This window comes from Plasmodium cynomolgi, chromosome 9, assembly GCF_000321355.1.
Source record: "Plasmodium cynomolgi strain B DNA, chromosome 9, whole genome shotgun sequence".
NCBI classification, from domain to species: domain Eukaryota; phylum Apicomplexa; class Aconoidasida; order Haemosporida; family Plasmodiidae; genus Plasmodium; species Plasmodium cynomolgi.
In genome coordinates this window covers 1,592,833-1,610,116 of record NC_020402.1, presented here as the reverse complement: position 1 = coordinate 1,610,116, position 17,284 = coordinate 1,592,833, and the positions used below count along the sequence as shown (strand labels likewise).

The window sequence follows — 17,284 nt, the reverse complement described above, 5'->3', positions numbered from 1 at the left end:
CTTTCTCTATTAAAATTGCATACATTATAATTTGTCGACCAAACGTTACCCCTTATAAGAAGAACGACCTGAACAAACTTCCACTTTTTGTGTATACACCTACCGGTTACTCCAGTAGGGGGGAGGGGGACTACAAATACAAAGGGGTATACACGCATGCAAGAATGTTTGTATGCATGTATATATTGTAGGGTGACATTAACCACGTGGAGGTTCGTGCTCTTTCCTCCACAAGAACCCCCCCTTGACGCTACAAAGTGTAGTTGAAGTGATGAATGTATATCAAGCGGGCATACCTGATTTCGTTGTAAAATACGTAGGAGGGAGCGCGAGTTCGCTTGCTCACATTCGAAGAGTGAATGGACCTACAGCCCCCGTGTGCAGTTCCTTCACGAGCGCAGGAAGGGGAATAAAAGTTGGGAGAGAAAACGCGGGAATACAAAATGGTATGACTAGGACCCCTCGCTAGGTCTACCCCGCAGTAAGCATCGCTCGCGTGAAAAAACGAGGAGACGTGAGGGGCGTAACGCGGAGCGGCGGCATACCCGACGAAACGTTCAATCGGGGGAGCAAAAGTGTGGCTCTCCTCGTCGACGAAACGGCTACGATCTGTACGTGTTCACACTTGGCCCTGCCGCCACCTCCGCCAACGCCGCCAACGCCGCCAACGCTGCCAACGCTGCCAACGGCGCTCCACCCACACGATGTATGCGGACCGAATCCGAGTGGCCTGCTACGGGGACAAGAAAATCCCCAGCAAGCTCAAGTACTTTTTCAAAGAAGACCTGTATGAGCTGTCCGACGTGAAGCTGGACGAGCGAATCAACCTGCTGCGAATCCACCTGAAGTACGTGTTCTATGACAATCCCTTATCTGAGTACTTCAAAAATGAAGGCAACCTGCTGTCAGAAAAGTCCCTAATTTATATTTATTTCCTATGCCTTAACAATTTGGAGGAGTACAGAAATGAAAAGGAGTACATTTTAAACCGGTACAAAGACTCAGGAAATGACGAAAGTGACGAATGCATAATTATTTATGCATACAATTTGGAGGACAACATCAACGAAATTAAAAATATTAAAAAAATAAAATCAGACTTCAGTCATAACAGTTATAAAAGCATCAAAATATTGTCCCTGCCAATCCTCCAAAATGAAGATTACGACGATACGAACAACAAAATGAAAGAATTGTATGAACATTTTAAAATACGATACATGGATCATTTAAAAATTTGTATAGAAAAAAAATACCACTTGATAAAGAGTGGGTACACAAAAAGCATGACGAACTTTTTAAATTTCGTGGATCATAGTAAAAAATCGCTTGAGGGAGAAAAAAAAAAAAAATTCACAAAAAAGTAAATTTCATTTGACTGATTTTACGTACCAAGTAGGGAGCGGACAGGAAGAAAATCAAATTCTTCAGTTTGTTAATTTTTATAAAAAACATAACGTCTTCTTATTCTGCAACGAATTTGTAGATATTCATTTCTTTTTAAAAAAAATGACCTGTTATCATACATCAATGAAATAGAGTTTGTAACAGATTATGATGAAGAACTGTACATAGAATTGTATGACCATTTTTTACTCCTTTTCATATGGTGTGAAAATCTGTGTCTACTTTTCTGTAAGTTAAATCTTTTTAAAAAAAGTTACGTCCTCTACAGCACGATGGCCAAATTATTCATCAAACACTTAAACATGTTTGTAAAAAAAAAAAAATGCTTCATCCATTCTCTGTTCGAAAAAAATTATCTTACCTTAGCTAGATACATAAGGGAAAGGAACATATGTTCCATTCATTTATTGGAATACATTTTTTTTAAAAAGTTTTCGCTTCTTCTTTTTTTAAATAAATTTTCCTACCTTTCCAGTAAGGCTTTAAGGTTTGCTCAGTTTTTTTACACCAATAAGATTTTTATCTGCATGCATAATTTCAGCCGATTTAAAAACAGCGTCATCAGGAATTCCACTCAGATCAACTACTTGAAGAATATCCAAAGGAAAGTCACAAAGTATCGCCGTCGGGACCTCCTAGGGCGCGCCACGACTAGGGTCCCTCCCCCCGGGGGAGCGGAGAGGGGGGAAAACCAAAGGGGTGCGCAACGTGATTTAGTGGAGGAAGATAATCCCAAGAGTGACCACAACAGCTCGATGGAGCACGCGCAGCGGGATGCTACTCCCAGGGGACACTCCTCCATCCCCGATAAAAAAGTGGGCAAGCACAAAAAGAGCCTCATAAGCGAGTTCAAGGAGGTGTTCAGAAAGGGCGTAGGCAATGTGGACAGCGCGGTTAGAGCAGCGGGGCTCGGCGGCACCGTGGGTGAGCACATGGGCCAAGGCGTGCTCGGGCCAGACAAAGATCACCTACAAGACAGCTGCCTAGAGGGCAGCCTAAAGGAAAACTTCCTAAAGGAGGACAGCCTAAAGGAAAACTTCCCAAAGGAGGACTACCTAAAAGAGGACAACCTACAGGATGATGGCCTGCTGGACGACGGCAATTTCGTGAGCGAGAGCCCCACCAAGACGGCCTCCAACGACCTGTCCACGCGCGCTGGTCACAGCAGCCGCGGAGACCACCTGGGGGAGTTCCCAGACGAGCGAGACAAAATCACGTTCCTTCTCAAATGCTGCCTCATGAATAAGGAAAGTTACTTCGCGGTTTACTTTTACAACCTGGCTAACCTCATCAAGTTCCTCTTCGAGCGAAGGAGCTCCTTTTACCAGGAGGAGCAAAAAAAAAACAAAAATGATAAAAATGTGAAGAAAAACAACACCAATATTAGCAAGTACCTATCGCTGCAAAAGAATATTATGAAATTGGGATATAAGAAAAATTTTTCCAAAAAAAAAAATCAAAAAAAAGTTTGAAAATTAAAACGAAAAGGAGCAATTCGTTAAATGACTCATCCACAACGCAGTTATCTTCCACATTGTCAGAGCCTTCGGATGGAAAAAACAACAACTACAGTTTTTACCAGCACAACGATTTCTACATAAACGTTGCAAACATTTTTAAACTCTCATTTGTCATTTTAAAAAATATAATAAATAGCTACAAAACAGACAAATTATTCGAACAGAGAAATGCAAAAAAGGTTTACTTGCTTAACTTCTTTCTTCATTATTTGGAAGAAAAACAGTTTGAAAAAAATATACAAAAGGAAGACACTCAGCAAGTGAAAAATGGGAAGAAAAATGTCTACCACACTTTCCCAATATATCATATAAAATTTTTTTCAAAAAATAACGAAAAAGAAAAAAATAACCTACTTATAAGCATTATGAATAAAATCACCAATTTGTGTTATCGAAAATACGGCAACATTGCCTTGATTAATAAATTCTTTTTGGCAATTATTTTATTTGAAAACTCAAAATGCAACAAGTCCTTGAAAATTTTAAAAAAAATCATTCAAAAATGTAACCACGATTTTGTTATCTTTTTCTGTATGCAACTTATTTCTTTCCACAAGGTGAACAACCAATTTTATCATTTCTGCTCCTCCTTTTTTTTATCCAACAAGTACACCCCTATTTGTTCCTTCAAAGATATTAATATCAATTTTGCCAAGATTAGCCATTATCAGGATTACCTCTTTTTTCTCCACACGAAAAATTCCCTCCTACAAATTGAGCAGAACAAATGTTATGGCAACGATTTTTTTTCTTCCCTCGACAAGGACATCGTTGTGTCTTATCGCAACGTAATGTACCATGTCTTGAAATCCGTTGCTAGAAAGGGAGAAATGCAGCTGTCAACTGTGCACACAGAACAGCTTCCCCACGGAAAGGGCACGATCCAGAGGGGACTACCCAAAGAGGGAGAACAAATTGGTGGCCACTCCCAAAAAGGCATTTGCAAGGGAACCACTACCCCCATGGATGTAAACAAAAACAAAATAATCAAATTTGAAAGGAAGATGTTTTACCAGAACAACTACTACTTCGAGCCGAATGCGAGATTTCTGAAAAGCCTGCGCAGGTTTAACTTCTCCGTTTCGAAAAATGATGAACAGGGCGAGATGCATATCCCCCACTCAGACGTGAAGGTCTTCGTGCAGTCGAACTATAATCTCTACTTCTTCGCGTCCAACATGCTCTTTGGGAACTTGAGCGAAGCGGACGAAGAGGACGAAGCGGGGGATCCTACTGCACCACCTCACATCGGAACCCTGCTACGCCTAAAAATACAAAAGTACGCCCAGAAGGAGGGTAAAGGCACAGGGAAGATCCACCCCCCCAGAGTAAAACAGCTATGCGTACAGTATGACGAAAACATTGATCTCTTTGTCTTTTCCGCCCTCTCGCAAAACCTTCTCATCGATAACGTAATGATTGAGCTATACGACGAAAGGGAAAATAAAAAGTTGCACTTAAATTTTGCGAAGAACAAACATGTTATAAAAACAGGATTAAATTTAATTAAGTTAAACATATCAAAAATTCTTGAATGCAGTCAAATAAAATGGAAGAATTTTTACTACAAAATTAATTATGTGTTCCTCCAAGTGAATCACTTTTGCTTTTATCAACAGATGGGGATACTTCCAAATGGGAACATATTGACTCCCTTTTTAAATGTCTACACAAAATTCATAAAGTCTAATTATATATTATCTGACACGAACAACTACGCCAGCTTCTTTCTGAATCAGCTAATTTCTCCTCTTTACATAAAAATAAAAACATTACAATCTGTTTTAAATTGCCATTTGGTTGCTTCATATTTGAACAACACTTCTTTGGTTTACAACAGCACGAACTATGTCAAACTGGTCGTATCCAATTGTCATAAGCATGTCGACTCGAGGGAGGAGAATGAGTTCATTACCACACAGAGGGACACAACCAAGGGGGGTTCTCATGTGGATATTCCCACCACAAGCAACTCCAACCAAATTAAAAATGTCTATCTCTTCGTGAACAACAAGAACCAAGGCTCCAATCTCCAGCACGTGAACGAAAAGTGTTCCTTACCCGATTCGGTGTTCTTCGTCATCGAAGCAAACGACCATGTACAAATTTCCGAGCCGAAGATTTTAAAACGAGAGGACAGCTGTTTTACAAAACCAGAGGATACAAGTGAATGCCCTGTTGAAAAAGAAAAAGGTGATTATCACGACAGATATGACTATTGCCACAGGGAGGAAAGGAAGAAGGACTCCTGTGCAGTTATTTCATTTGTCCCAGTAAGGACAAACAACCCTAACTTGGTTAACAGTGAACAGTGTGAACTCCATTTTAATAGTGAGAAGAACCTACACAGCTTTGATTCACCTGATGGGTCTTCCTCCAATCCTGACCCTCACAGCAGGAACAACCCAGACAAGGTAAAAATCAAATGCGTCATAAACATAGATTTGGGAAAAAAAAAAAGGAGACAAAGGAAAACAGATCTGTATGAATTATCAAATGTGAATTATGTTGGACAAACACAATTCGATCATTTTATTAACTTAGAAAAAGATTCGTCATGCCATCCACCATTTAATAACCAAATAGTGCTTGAAAAAAATTTCCACTTGGCCAACATTTTTAATGAAAAAATTAAAACCTACAGATCGAAAAACACCATGTTGTATGAATTAATCTTAAATCTACATAAAGATAATTACTCTGTTTTTTTAAAAAAGTTTCACGTTTCTATTAGGAAGAAATGTGATACAGATATAAGGGGTGCCAAGATATTTCTTCTCAACGGCAACAATGGGGGACTTGTCCGGAGTCACTCCTTTGCCACGGGGGATAACAGCTCCAATGATATGGCTCAGCTGCAGGCGTACACCCTGGGGGCGCGCAGAGGGGGCACTAAGGGGGCGCAGCAGGTGAAGCAGTCGGAGGAGGCGAGGGAAGCGGTGGAGGGTGACTTGATGGAAGTGAAACGATCAGTGAAAGATGGCGTGCGGGAGGAGATTAACGCAGGGACGAACGACGCCATTAACCACGGGACGAACGACACGACTGACTTAGGCACAACCTGTGCGATTGGCGATGGGGGGAAGGACGCCCCCCCCCCGGGCGCGGACACCCCGAACGAGTCGGACGCGAGCAACGTCAACCTGTGGAGCGCAAACCACATGCAGGAATCTGGCGCGAGCAGCTTGAGTCTGCTGAGTGCGAACGATCTGAACGAGGAGGGGGGCGGGAAGAGAAACCCAAGCAACGAGGTGAGCTACTTTTATGACGAAATTGACATCAACGGTTACATCCACGGAGGGATGAGTGTGTTCTTCCTTTTCGAGGTGACCTACGGCGATGCGCAGGAAAATGCCCTTCATGATAACGGTAGTAATGGGTGTGATAGGGACCACAATTGCCGTGGTGATGACTACAATGGCCGTGGTGATGACCACAATGGTCCTGGTGATGACCACAATTGCCGTGGTGATGACCACAATTGCCGTGGTGATGACCACAATTGCCGTGATAATAACCACAATGGCACAAATCTGTTAATCCACGAAAGCATGACGGGCACCCTGTGTGTGACATACGAATATCGGAGCGTTTTGGCAATAAAGGCATTCGAGAGGAGCCAAAAGGAATACATTTACACGCTGGATGTGCCGATCCCGCCATTCCTGCTGCCAATTAATGTGCACTATGAGATTCCAAAGTGTGGGACGCTACACACGTCGCTCAATGTCAAAATTATATTGTCCAACAATATGCGGGAAGATATTTATATGAAATATTTTGTATACCTGGAGGGGAGAAAAAAAAAAAATGGTCAGTCCGAATGTGACGATGAATACAATTGGCTAATAAATGGATTTAAAAAGAAGGTCCTTTTTTTACCAAAAAATTCCTCACATGTCATTAATTTGATTATCCTTCCTTTAAAAATCGGCTTAATTAACTTCCCCCCAATTTTATATTACGTAAAATTAAATGACAGGTGGGTTGAAGTAACTGAAGTTTTGAAGAAGAGCGAGAGCTTTCAGCTTATCATTTCACCCTCTCTGCACTTTAGCCCCAAGGTGTGGCAATTGGCATAGGGGTGATCTAGCGAGGGGAGTAATACGCAGCAGTTACAAAAATTTAGCAAATGGTGTGACTTTTTTTTTTCAAATTTCTGTTGTGAATGAATTCGCCTTGCGCCCTTCCCCCACGTGCATCCTTCTTTGGCAAGCTACTTCTTTAGAGAGGAATCTTCCATTCGATGGAAAGCACCCTCCCCCCTTCGCAGTTCGAGAAGAAAATATTGTCCACAATTTTGATGAAACATTTTTAAAAAATGGCAGTTCCCCCTTTTTTATATGCACGAATGACCCCGATTTGTTTTGACACCATGAATGGGTGACTATGATAACGCATCAGCTGTTGCTTATAAGGGGGGCACATGTCTTCGTGTGCCCAAAAGAGCATATCATTGGGGCTGTTATAAATGCACGTATGAGCCTACATAAGTGTGCAGACAAATGCAAAGGAATGCGTTAGCCCCAATTAATGCCCTCCATATGATGGCATTTTTTACTCTCAATTTTTCCGTTTGTTTTTTCTACCCCTTTTTTTTTTACCCCCTTGATAACATAATGGATTAAAAAGGGATATGACCCCGTTCCTTTTTTTTTTTTGTCATTTTTAAAACGACGCAACTTGAAATTTTGCACCTAATTTGCAGTTGCACTTGTGAACGCGCGTCTCTGCTAATCGCTCCCACCGCGAAAGTTGCGAAAGTTGAAAAAGTTGAAATAGTTGAAAAAGTTGAGAAAGTTGAGAAAAATTTAAACCGCTTATCACACAATTGGGAGCGGGGTGTAGACCCATGGGGGGGCTTATCGGGGGGGCCACCCTCAATATTGGTATAACTCCACCTCCCTGTCAAACAGCTACGTTGTTCTGCCGCAAGAGGGATATTAACTGAGGCTGATTTTTTTTTTTTTCTCGCGCCGTGTGACCCCGTTTGCGTCACTGCAGCAAGGTAAACACAGCGCATACATTCTCATAACGTGGAGGGGCATATAAATGTACACGCTGCGTAAATACACAACCCTGCTGAGGGAACTTCTCCTTTCAGCAACCGCGTTTTGGTGAAGCTAAGCGTGTCGTGACTCACTTCGGACAATAGGATAATTGGCAAACAGGGGGAAGCGCAACACTAGAGGGAGGCACACAAAACAATGAATTTGCGCAACTTGTTTTGCAGCCAAACACAACGCGCGCTAGTAAGAGGGGGGTATCTCGAAGGGAAACTCTCCTTCACGGGAAAATGCTTCCTCACCAATGAAGTCAAACCGTTTAAGGTCGGAATCATTGGAGCTGGCCCGTCGGCCCTCTACTGCTGCAAGCATTTACTAAAACATGAAAGAGTTAAAGTTGACATTTTTGAGAAGCTACCCAACCCGTATGGCCTCATCAGGTATGGAGTGGCCCCCGATCACATTAATGTGAAGAATACGTACAGAACTTTTGACCTCGTTTTTTTAAGCGCCAATTACAGGTTTTTTGGAAATGTGCACGTTGGGGTGGACGTAAGAATGGAAGAACTTAGGGACCACTACAACTGTGTCATTTTTTGTTGCGGCGCGTCTGAAGTGTCACTGCCATTTGTGCAGAAAGATGAGGATAACACACTTAGGGGGGAAGAAACCCAGCAAGGAAAACAGAGCGGCCTTTTCCATGCAAGGGATCTTATCTACTTTTACAACAACATGTATAACGACATGCGATGTAGAGCAGTAGACAATTATCTAAATTCATTCGAAAATTTCACCACCTCTGTCATCATAGGGAACGGAAATGTGTCTCTTGACATAGCACGCATATTGATAAAATCTCCCGATGATTTAAATAAAACGGACATCAGTAGTGACTACCTGAGGGTGATAAAGCGACACAAAATTAAACATATCTACATTGTTGGTCGTAGGGGATTCTGGGAGTCATCCTTTACCAATGCAGAATTGAGGGAATTAATTTCGTTAGAGAATACCAAAGTGATATTAAGCAAAAAAAACTATGACCTCTGCTGCCTTTTAAAAAGCGATGAGGCAAATACAAATATGAAAAAAAGGCAACATGAAATTTTTCAAAAAATGGTAAAAAACTACGAGGAGGTGGAAAAAAATAAAGAGTTTTACAAAACACATAAAATTATCGAATTCATTTTTTACTTCGAAATAAAAAAAATACGACCCATCGACAGTGCCATGAAAAATGTAGAATTTGAACTGAACAAAAATATCCCCATGTCCTATTCGTCTTATGAAGAAAAAAAAGTCATGGTAACTCCTTTGGTCATCTTCGCTACGGGATTTAAAAAAAGCAGCTTCACAGAAAATTTGTATAATCAATCTATTCAAACATTTAGGGAAGATATAGGGCAGCACAAGTTTGGGATTTTCAAGGCAGGGTGGTTTGATAAAGGACCCAAGGGAAATATAGCTAGTCAGATTTTGAACTCGAAAAATTCTACACATCTCGTTTTAAACTTCCTCCAGAAAGTGGACACCTTTTTTGACAATGACATTTCGATCTTGTTACAAGAGAAGCAAATTCCTTATGTTTCATTTGATGACTGGACTTACCTCCATCAGCTGGAGAAACAAATGGGGGCGCAGCAAAACAAAATTGGCCAAAAGTTCTCCCAAACCGGGGAGGTGTTGCGTGTACTGAAGGACAGAACGGGGAAAAGCCACTGAATCGGGGGGAAGCAACCCTTAAATATACCCCCTTCGCGTGGGGGAGGAGCCCCTTCAACGCGCTGTTAGCTGTAGGTTCTCCATTTAGTCCTTTCTGCTTATTTCTGTACCCACCGATGAGCACATTTATCATTTGTCCATCCCCCACCACTTAGCGATATATTTAGAACATATTCGAAAGAAGTGTCACCTCCCATCTTCTGCCACGCACCCCGTAAAAGTTCCCCCCCCCTTTTTTTTTTTAACGTTCCACTTTTGAGGAGAGTCCTTTTTTCTTTTTTTCGTAATTTTTCTATTTATCACATTTGATATGTACTCTTAAAAAGGTTAGCCATTCGCACCATTTGGACCATTTGCGCCACTCGAACCATTTGCACCACTCGAACCATTTGCGCCATTCACACTTTTCCCACTTAACGGTAGACCCCGGTTGCCATGCTATGGGGTGCCAGGTGGGGCCACTACAATACGTGCTCCCCTTTGAGTACACCAGAATGTGCAACTTTTTCGAGAAAAAAAAAATTCCTTTTAAAAAATGTCCCTCACAAATGAGCTGTTATTTCTCCGATGAAGCCTTCTGCAAATTGTATGCGCGCCCATATGTTGGACCCCCTAGCGCTGGTTTACGTACGAAATGTAAGCCCGGAGAAATTCCTGTATGGGATCCTTTTTCCGTGGAACAACCCTTCCATCCTTCACCAGAACTGCATCAAAATCGTAATTCTTTATCTCAGCTCGTTTCAGTTCGAACACGGGGATTTTTATCTTCACCCTTTGGTAACTTGCATTGTACCGTTCGCTTTTCGTGTTCCCCTTTTTTTTGTATTCTTTTTTGGCTGTCAAATTTATTTGAACGCCAACCGTCCGTTTGCTCACACTTCTGGGTGAGTTCATCTTTCTATGTTCATACAACTTTCCCCCGTATAAATTAGGCTTCTTCGGAGGCATATAGCAATTTAGATCATTAAGGTCATTTCTGCGTTCTCGGCTCTTCTGCCTGCACATGTAGATGTAATGGTCAGCCTTCTTGTTAGGCGTATTTCTTTTTTCACTTTGCCTAAACTGCTCAGGGGGCTCATTAAAACTCTCCTTCCGAATTAGGGGCGATTTTAAGCAAATTTTATGGTGACCAGATTTGTTCAGATTATTTCTTTTCCCATAGGGGGGGAGATATTGGGGCCCTCGTTCTTTGGAGAAAAAGTTCTTGTACTGATAGTGGTTACGTTTGCCATCGTCATGGTCATTTTTATCACCATCGCCATCTTTATCGTCTAGATCATTTTCATCACTATCGCCATCTTCATCGCCCTTTTCAGACTCACTGCTAAGCGAATACTCAATTTCGCTCTTTTCGTAGGCGCTGCTTGTGATCAGCTCGTCCGTAGTTTGGCTGCCCTGGTTTCTTTCCCATTCTCCATTTTGCGCGTTGTTCCCCGTGGAGTAATAACCAAAATGGGGGGTATTTCTTTGGGGAGCGAATCGGTTGGGCTTCCTTTCGACCTTTCCCGCACGGCCCGTTTTTCCTGCAACGTCCAGTTCTTCCACTTTGCCACCGCTCTTCTTCGCTTTATGCGCACCCCTGTGAGACGGGCTTCCATCCTTTACGCCCCCTACAAGCACAAATGAGAAATTTCCAACTGGGCTGCTTCTCCCCTCAGTAATCGCATCCCTTTTCTCATTGGTTAAACTCATTCTGTTCACGTGTTCCTTCTTGGGGGTACTATTCCTATAATTAAAATTTACACACCTCTCCGACATGTCGCACTCCTTTACTGTCTTCTCTGTTTCGCAAAATTTTGTGTCATTCCCGGATTCACTCTCTCCGTCTTGCTCACCCGCGTCCGTGTCTATTTGTTTGTCATTTGGCCCTTCATCCACTTCCGCTTCGTTTTTCCTGTGATTTTCCCTCTCCTCCTCGGCTTCCTCCTCATTCGAATCATATTTCTTCCTGGTTAATTCATCTGTCCCTTCAAAAGAGTCACCCCTTTCGCTCACTTCACTTGCAGCATCATTTCCTGGATGGAGCGAATGCTCCCCTGTTGCTGCACATCCTAACGGTTCGTCATTCGATTCATCGTCATAAAAGTTTAATGGCTTACTTTGCACCTCTTCTGCGTTGTCGCTTAGCTCTATGCTATGGTTAAAACTTTTTTCTTCCTCAAAAGATATGTCCGATTCTATTCTTATATTAATTTTGTACTGCTCGAAATTTTTTTCTTTTTTCCCAAATTTTTTGTCGTCCACGTCGGACGCGCTTAAGTCTAAGCTTTGGAAGTTTTCCAAATCGCTCGTTAAGTCGTCGTCTCCATGACCGCATGCGGCATTGTCATCTGCGACATTGCCATCTCCGACACAGTCATGTGCACCATTATCCCCTGTGCGATTGTCACCTGCGCACTTTTTACCCTCCTCAGTGGTGTCACTTTCTTTAAAAACTCCCCCCCCTTTCGGAATCGCTTTGGTGCCCGCTTCAAAACAGTCAATAAAATACTCCTTGTCACTGTCTACATCACTGCCTGGGTTGTACAAACCCCAATTCGTATTTTTTTTTTCCATTCTTTTTAACTCCCTCTCCTGACCACCCGAGTAAAAATTTGATTCGCTTAAATCGCTGTCTGTTGACAACATATCAATTCGAAAAATTTTCATTTGCCTTTTGTTGTATAATGCAAATGTGTCTCTTGGCTTTTTTTTTTTTTTTTTTTTATTTTTTTTAACGAGCTTCTTTTCTGTGCTTTGTTCTTACTTTTTATTTTTCATTTTACATATCTGTTGCAGCATATACCTTTGTGCGTATTTTTTCTGAAAAAGAATTGTTCATGATGGGCTAGCTTTTTTTTTTTTTTTTTTTTTTTTTTTCCATGTACACCCTTTTCACCAAACTTGCGCGCAAATTGGCTACCTGTTACGAGTACTGCTTTGGCATTTTTTTCCCTTTTTTTTTCTTTTTAAATTTTTTTACATTTTAAATTAGCGTGTGGACATGTGAAGTGTAACTTCCGTTGTTATCGCAAAAGGGGGTGATGAGATACCCCCAGTTTGTGCCATTTTTTATTTTTCTGTCGAATGAAAAATAGAGCTGCTCTGAGGCGAAGACAAGAGGGGGATGATCAGGTGAAGGCTTAAAAAATTGAGCAAAAAATTGGGCCAAAAAAAGAGAAAAAAAAGAGGAAAAAAAAGAGGGAAAAAGGAGGAAAAACGTAATCCCATATGGAGCCCCAGGCCGTGGTGTGCGAAACGCACTCTTCATTTTCTCACCTTCGAAGGGATGCAAAAAAAAGACGCGTGGCTGCATAGCAAAAGAGTAGTTGCATGCTTTATCGAAAAGCTGGCCGTTCGCAAAAATATTCTCACGAAGAAAATTCTCCAAATTCGTTCTTCGCGCGGAAACTTCCCACCAAACTCTCATTTTGCTAATTATAAATTTTGTGAAAACCCATGCACACGCATAGTCGCAGATTCTCCTATTTAGACATAACTACAGCTAACAAAGTCAGAGCGTGCAGGTACCTATGCTACCACCATTTTAGTAAGATGGGCGGCCTATGATGGTACATGTGCCCACTTAAGAAAGGAATTCCTCCCCAATTTATGCGCCTTACATTGTATCACGAAGAGGGCGTCGGTTTGCTTCAAATCGAGTTGTAACCCACTTAAAATGTAAAAATGGCAGCTTTTTTGAAAGGGCCCTATTATTCACATAAAACGTGAACCATTTTATCCATTCGTTTTTGTGGCTTTCGTGTGGATATACGTCACAGCGACGAACGAGTGACAGCAGATGACACACTGAGGTGTAGTGCAAACGTTCCAGGTGGGTTTCAACACTGTGACCGCCACGTCAATTTGGCATTCCATTTGTGCATGTTGACATTTAAAGGAAGTCACATGGAATTTCCACGGATGAGTAACAAAACGAAATCGCTTACATAATTCTGCACACGCCTTTTAAGTGTACATCAGATTGGGGTCTTTAAATTATAGGGGAAATTCCCCCCATTATAAAAACTGTTTAGAGTAACTGGGTCATCTATCTCATTTTTTCTTTACTTTCCCAATTTGTCTTCCTTTTGGACCTTAATGATTGCTAGAAAAGTTGAAACGGAGGTGAGATCACTAAGCTGCGATTTTTTTTTTTTTTTTTTTTACACTCTTCGCACAAAATGGTGTCGCATAAGAAGTGGGCTTCCACTCATCGCGGTATGTACACCGCTTGCGTTTTTTTTTTTTTTCTATACACTTATCAGGGCGAGCGTATTGACCTTTACGTGTTTACAGGTCCAACGGGTTACACACAAATGTGCATTTGCATGTGGCAGGGCGAAACTTTGGTATTAGCCCTCCACGCACACGTCTGGCAGGCGATCCAAAGAGTGGGCATTCCCCACAAATGCTAAAATGTGAAGAATAGGTGTGGTTTTCATTTTATTGTTAACACTGTGGCAAAAAGGGGTGCAAACCAATTTGGGAACATCTCATGCGATAGGGGAAATCTTTAAAAATGTGGAGGACGCATATTTCCCCCCCCTCCCTATAGGTAAAATGTGCACACTGTTTAAAGTCTACTTGGGAGAAAATCGTCGTAGGGCTATCCAATCGCTACTGTGAACCATAAAGTTGTGCCCCTTTTAGGTATAATTTTTTTTTTTTTTCTATCCACTTCTCCTCCCCTTTTCGTTACGTAAACCAAAATGAACCTGCACAAGGAAAAACGAATCCCCCTGTGCTGCGAAATTTGCTTAAAAGACGAAAAGGACGTATCTGACGAAGTAATAAAAACGGCAGCCCACAAATGGCTATTCTCCTTAGGAATAACCATAACGTTAGGGAGACACGATCCCAAAAAAATTAACTGTGAAAAGTTGAACAACTCTTGCGACTATATAGTTATCGAGCCAGCTGTGCCAATAAAAATAGTGAAGGAGTGCAACGAAAATTACGATAATGGAATGTATGGGAAATTCTGTACTACGCATTACTCCGTTTATGAACTGAATTCATGTTACGATTCGGACGTCCACGTGGCTAATGCACCCAATTGTGGTTTACCCAGTTGGGAGAATGTCCATCCCACGGAAGGGCCAAGAAAAGAAGATGTGTCAACAAAAAACACAACCCTGTTGCGAAACCCAAATTGTGATAGGACAAATATAACTAACCATTGGGGAGAACAAAAAGGAGAGTGCCTTCTCAATGGGCACAGCAGCACCTCCCTAATTGGTCCTCTTGTCGTCCCACAAAATGCAGTGCATTCTTCTACCCAATATAACGAAATGCAAAATAAAGAGAACTTACAGCCGAGTTCAAAATTGCTATTTACGATCCCCATGATAGGTGAAAAATCGACATCATCCATGGAGGAAGATCCAATAATTTTGCCAAATTTTTGTTGCATTGTAAATGTAGTCACGTACTACAAAAATGACGAGTTGGTGGAGGAACAATTTAACGAACCAAGTGAAAATGAAGGAGGTTCAGATAAAGACGGGGAAAATACTGATGATGAGAAAAAAAAAAATGGCAAGCGCGTGCCCATTTTTTCTCAATATATTTTACCCCACTTACGATTTCATAAATTATGGGACAGTCTATATTATGAGGAAAATATAAAAAGAGATTTACTCGAATACGTTTCTGCTTTAATGCTCTTTGCTACCAAAAAAATTGATCGCAATTTAATTAATTATAATCACCTTGTGTTGTTGTATGGGCCCCCAGGGACGGGGAAAACTTCCCTCTGTAAAGCTCTGGCCAACAAAATTTGCATTCGTCTGTCAAATATATATGCGACAGGTCCGGTTTATAGTTCGCACAGGGTTGTGCGGCTTTGTTCCGTGCTGCGTAGGCGGCATGTGGCACTAGGGCTCCGTCGAGGGGATTGTCCATAAATATGTACACCTGTGTGTTTTTTTTTTTTTTTTTTCTTCTTCTTTGCTCGCGAGGCATTTCGAGCGAATCCCTTCTCATGCCTATGCACAAATTGGCTCATTTTTGAAACCTACTAATTTTCCCCATGGGTATCCGTACTTTCTTAACTTCGCAGGCGTTCTGATTGAGCTGAACACCCACACGTTATTCTCCAAATGGTTTAGTGAATCGGGGAAGCAAGTGCTAAAGTTATTTAACAAAATTAAAAGGATAATCGAGGACTACGGAGAAAATGATATTTTCATCTGCCTCTTGATAGACGAGGTGGAAAGTTTGTCTGCAGATAGGAGGCGGTCCATGGACAGCACAGAGCCCTCGGACACTATACGAGTCGTCAACACGTTGCTGACTCAAATAGACTCCCTTAAATATTACCACAACACGTTGTTGCTCACCACGTCGAACATTTCAGGTCTGCCAGAGAGCGCACTCATGGTGGCGCAATTGTAAATGCGGCACTCTCGATGGCACCTCTGCGGAGAAGCCCCTACTGAGTGACCTCCATACATTGCCCATCGCCCATCACTTTGCAGAAATGATCGATGAGGCCTTCATCGACAGAGTAGACCTAAAACAGTTCATTGGGTTGCCAAACGAAGAATGCAGATACGAGATTTACAAGGACTGCATCGACGAATTGGTAACATCAGAAAAATGTAACATCTCTCTAAGTGTGTAAAATGTGTACGCCTATATTCTTTCCCGTCCATTTTTTTTTTTTTGACTCCTTTTGACTCCTTTTCACTGCGTAGATGGAGAAGGGTATAATTCACTTTTCCTCGAAGGTTCCAAATTATGAGCGAGCTAAGAAATTGCTCAAGGTGCGTAACTTGCGAGCGCATTTCGTTGTCACACCGTTTCAAGCGCCCTCATAGTTCACAACCTATATGGGTGTGACCATTTAGACTCACTCTCGTAATTGTTTTTCTTCACTTTGTAGAACGGAGCGGGGAAGGAGACGGATGAATACATGTAACGGCTGCGTGCAAAAAGATACCCTTTGGGAGGAGGGGGACGAAATGGCAAATGGAAAATCCCCGCCAGAGAATTATTCTTCATTCGATTCGCTTTTAACCTGCTCCCCCTCGCCCGCTTTCCCGTAGCTACGGAACCGAACTGATGAAGTGCGCCAGGATGAGCAACGGCTTCAGTGGCCGATGCTTGAGGAGAGTTCCCTTCCAAGCATACGCCTACTTCTGCCAAGCGGTAATGAGAAAGACATACGGGGGCATGCTAACGTTGAACCTCCACATAAAACTCTCTCTATGGAAAATCAACACAAGAGAGTAACAATATTTAAGTTACACGGGATTCAAACATATAAACAGAAATTATGACCCCAGGGTGACACTGATTGGCTCAAAATGTTTTGTTCTATCATTGCGGATAATTTTTCTTTGCAGACCCTACGCTTTTACAATGCGACAAATAATAACGATCAGAAGGTTTTAATTTCACTGGTGGATTTTTTGATGGCACTTCAGAGGGCCATTCAAAAGGAAGTTATAAATAAGAGTAAATTGATGGACCAAAAGAAGTAGCCTTTCAGTGGCACCTTCGCTCACGCGGTGCATACAAGCATAAAAGCCTCGCTGCAATGACGCGTCGACGCAGCAAGGATAGTTCCTCGGACATTTCACCGTTTCGCCCTTTTTTTTTTTTTCATGTGGATAACTGTCCATTATGTTATGCACCCGTTGT

General features: G+C 41.8%; 4 protein-coding genes across 4 annotated transcripts in view; 3 read left to right on the top strand and 1 right to left on the bottom strand.

Moving 5' to 3' along the window:
• Positions 1 to 704: 704 nt before the first annotated feature.
• PCYB_094540 (hypothetical protein) lies at positions 705 to 7,009 on the top strand (the record flags this gene model as incomplete). The annotated part of the gene is made up of 4 exons (XM_004222569.1): positions 705 to 877; positions 2,012 to 2,873; positions 2,930 to 5,650; positions 6,095 to 7,009. 4 exons carry the CDS (start codon positions 705 to 707, stop codon positions 7,007 to 7,009), a joined length of 4,671 nt encoding a protein of 1,556 aa, XP_004222617.1.
• A 1,125-nt stretch (positions 7,010 to 8,134) lies between these two features.
• PCYB_094530 (adrenodoxin reductase) lies at positions 8,135 to 9,655 on the top strand (the record flags this gene model as incomplete). The annotated part of the gene is made up of 2 exons (XM_004222568.1): positions 8,135 to 8,879; positions 8,916 to 9,655. The coding sequence occupies 2 exons, from the start codon at positions 8,135 to 8,137 to the stop codon at positions 9,653 to 9,655; spliced, it is 1,485 nt and encodes a 494-aa protein (XP_004222616.1).
• A 1,003-nt stretch (positions 9,656 to 10,658) lies between these two features.
• PCYB_094520 (hypothetical protein) lies at positions 10,659 to 12,211 on the bottom strand (the record flags this gene model as incomplete). Its single annotated transcript, XM_004222567.1, has 1 exon — positions 10,659 to 12,211. A coding segment is annotated over one exon (1,553 nt), but the record flags the coding sequence as incomplete, so codon positions are not given.
• Positions 12,212 to 14,346: 2,135 nt separating this feature from the next.
• The window catches only part of PCYB_094510 (AAA family ATPase), a gene marked incomplete at its 5' end in the record, with an annotated part of 3,348 nt that continues 410 nt past the window's right edge, over positions 14,347 to 17,284 (top strand). The window contains 7 exons of the mRNA XM_004222566.1: positions 14,347 to 15,448; positions 15,699 to 15,995; positions 16,117 to 16,223; positions 16,336 to 16,404; positions 16,524 to 16,555; positions 16,687 to 16,873; positions 16,948 to 17,098. Coding sequence (XP_004222614.1) covers positions 14,347 to 15,448; positions 15,699 to 15,995; positions 16,117 to 16,223; positions 16,336 to 16,404; positions 16,524 to 16,555; positions 16,687 to 16,873 — 1,794 coding nt within the window. The 3' untranslated portion in view covers positions 16,948 to 17,098. The remainder of the gene's footprint in view (positions 15,449 to 15,698; positions 15,996 to 16,116; positions 16,224 to 16,335; positions 16,405 to 16,523; positions 16,556 to 16,686; positions 16,874 to 16,947; positions 17,099 to 17,284) is intronic.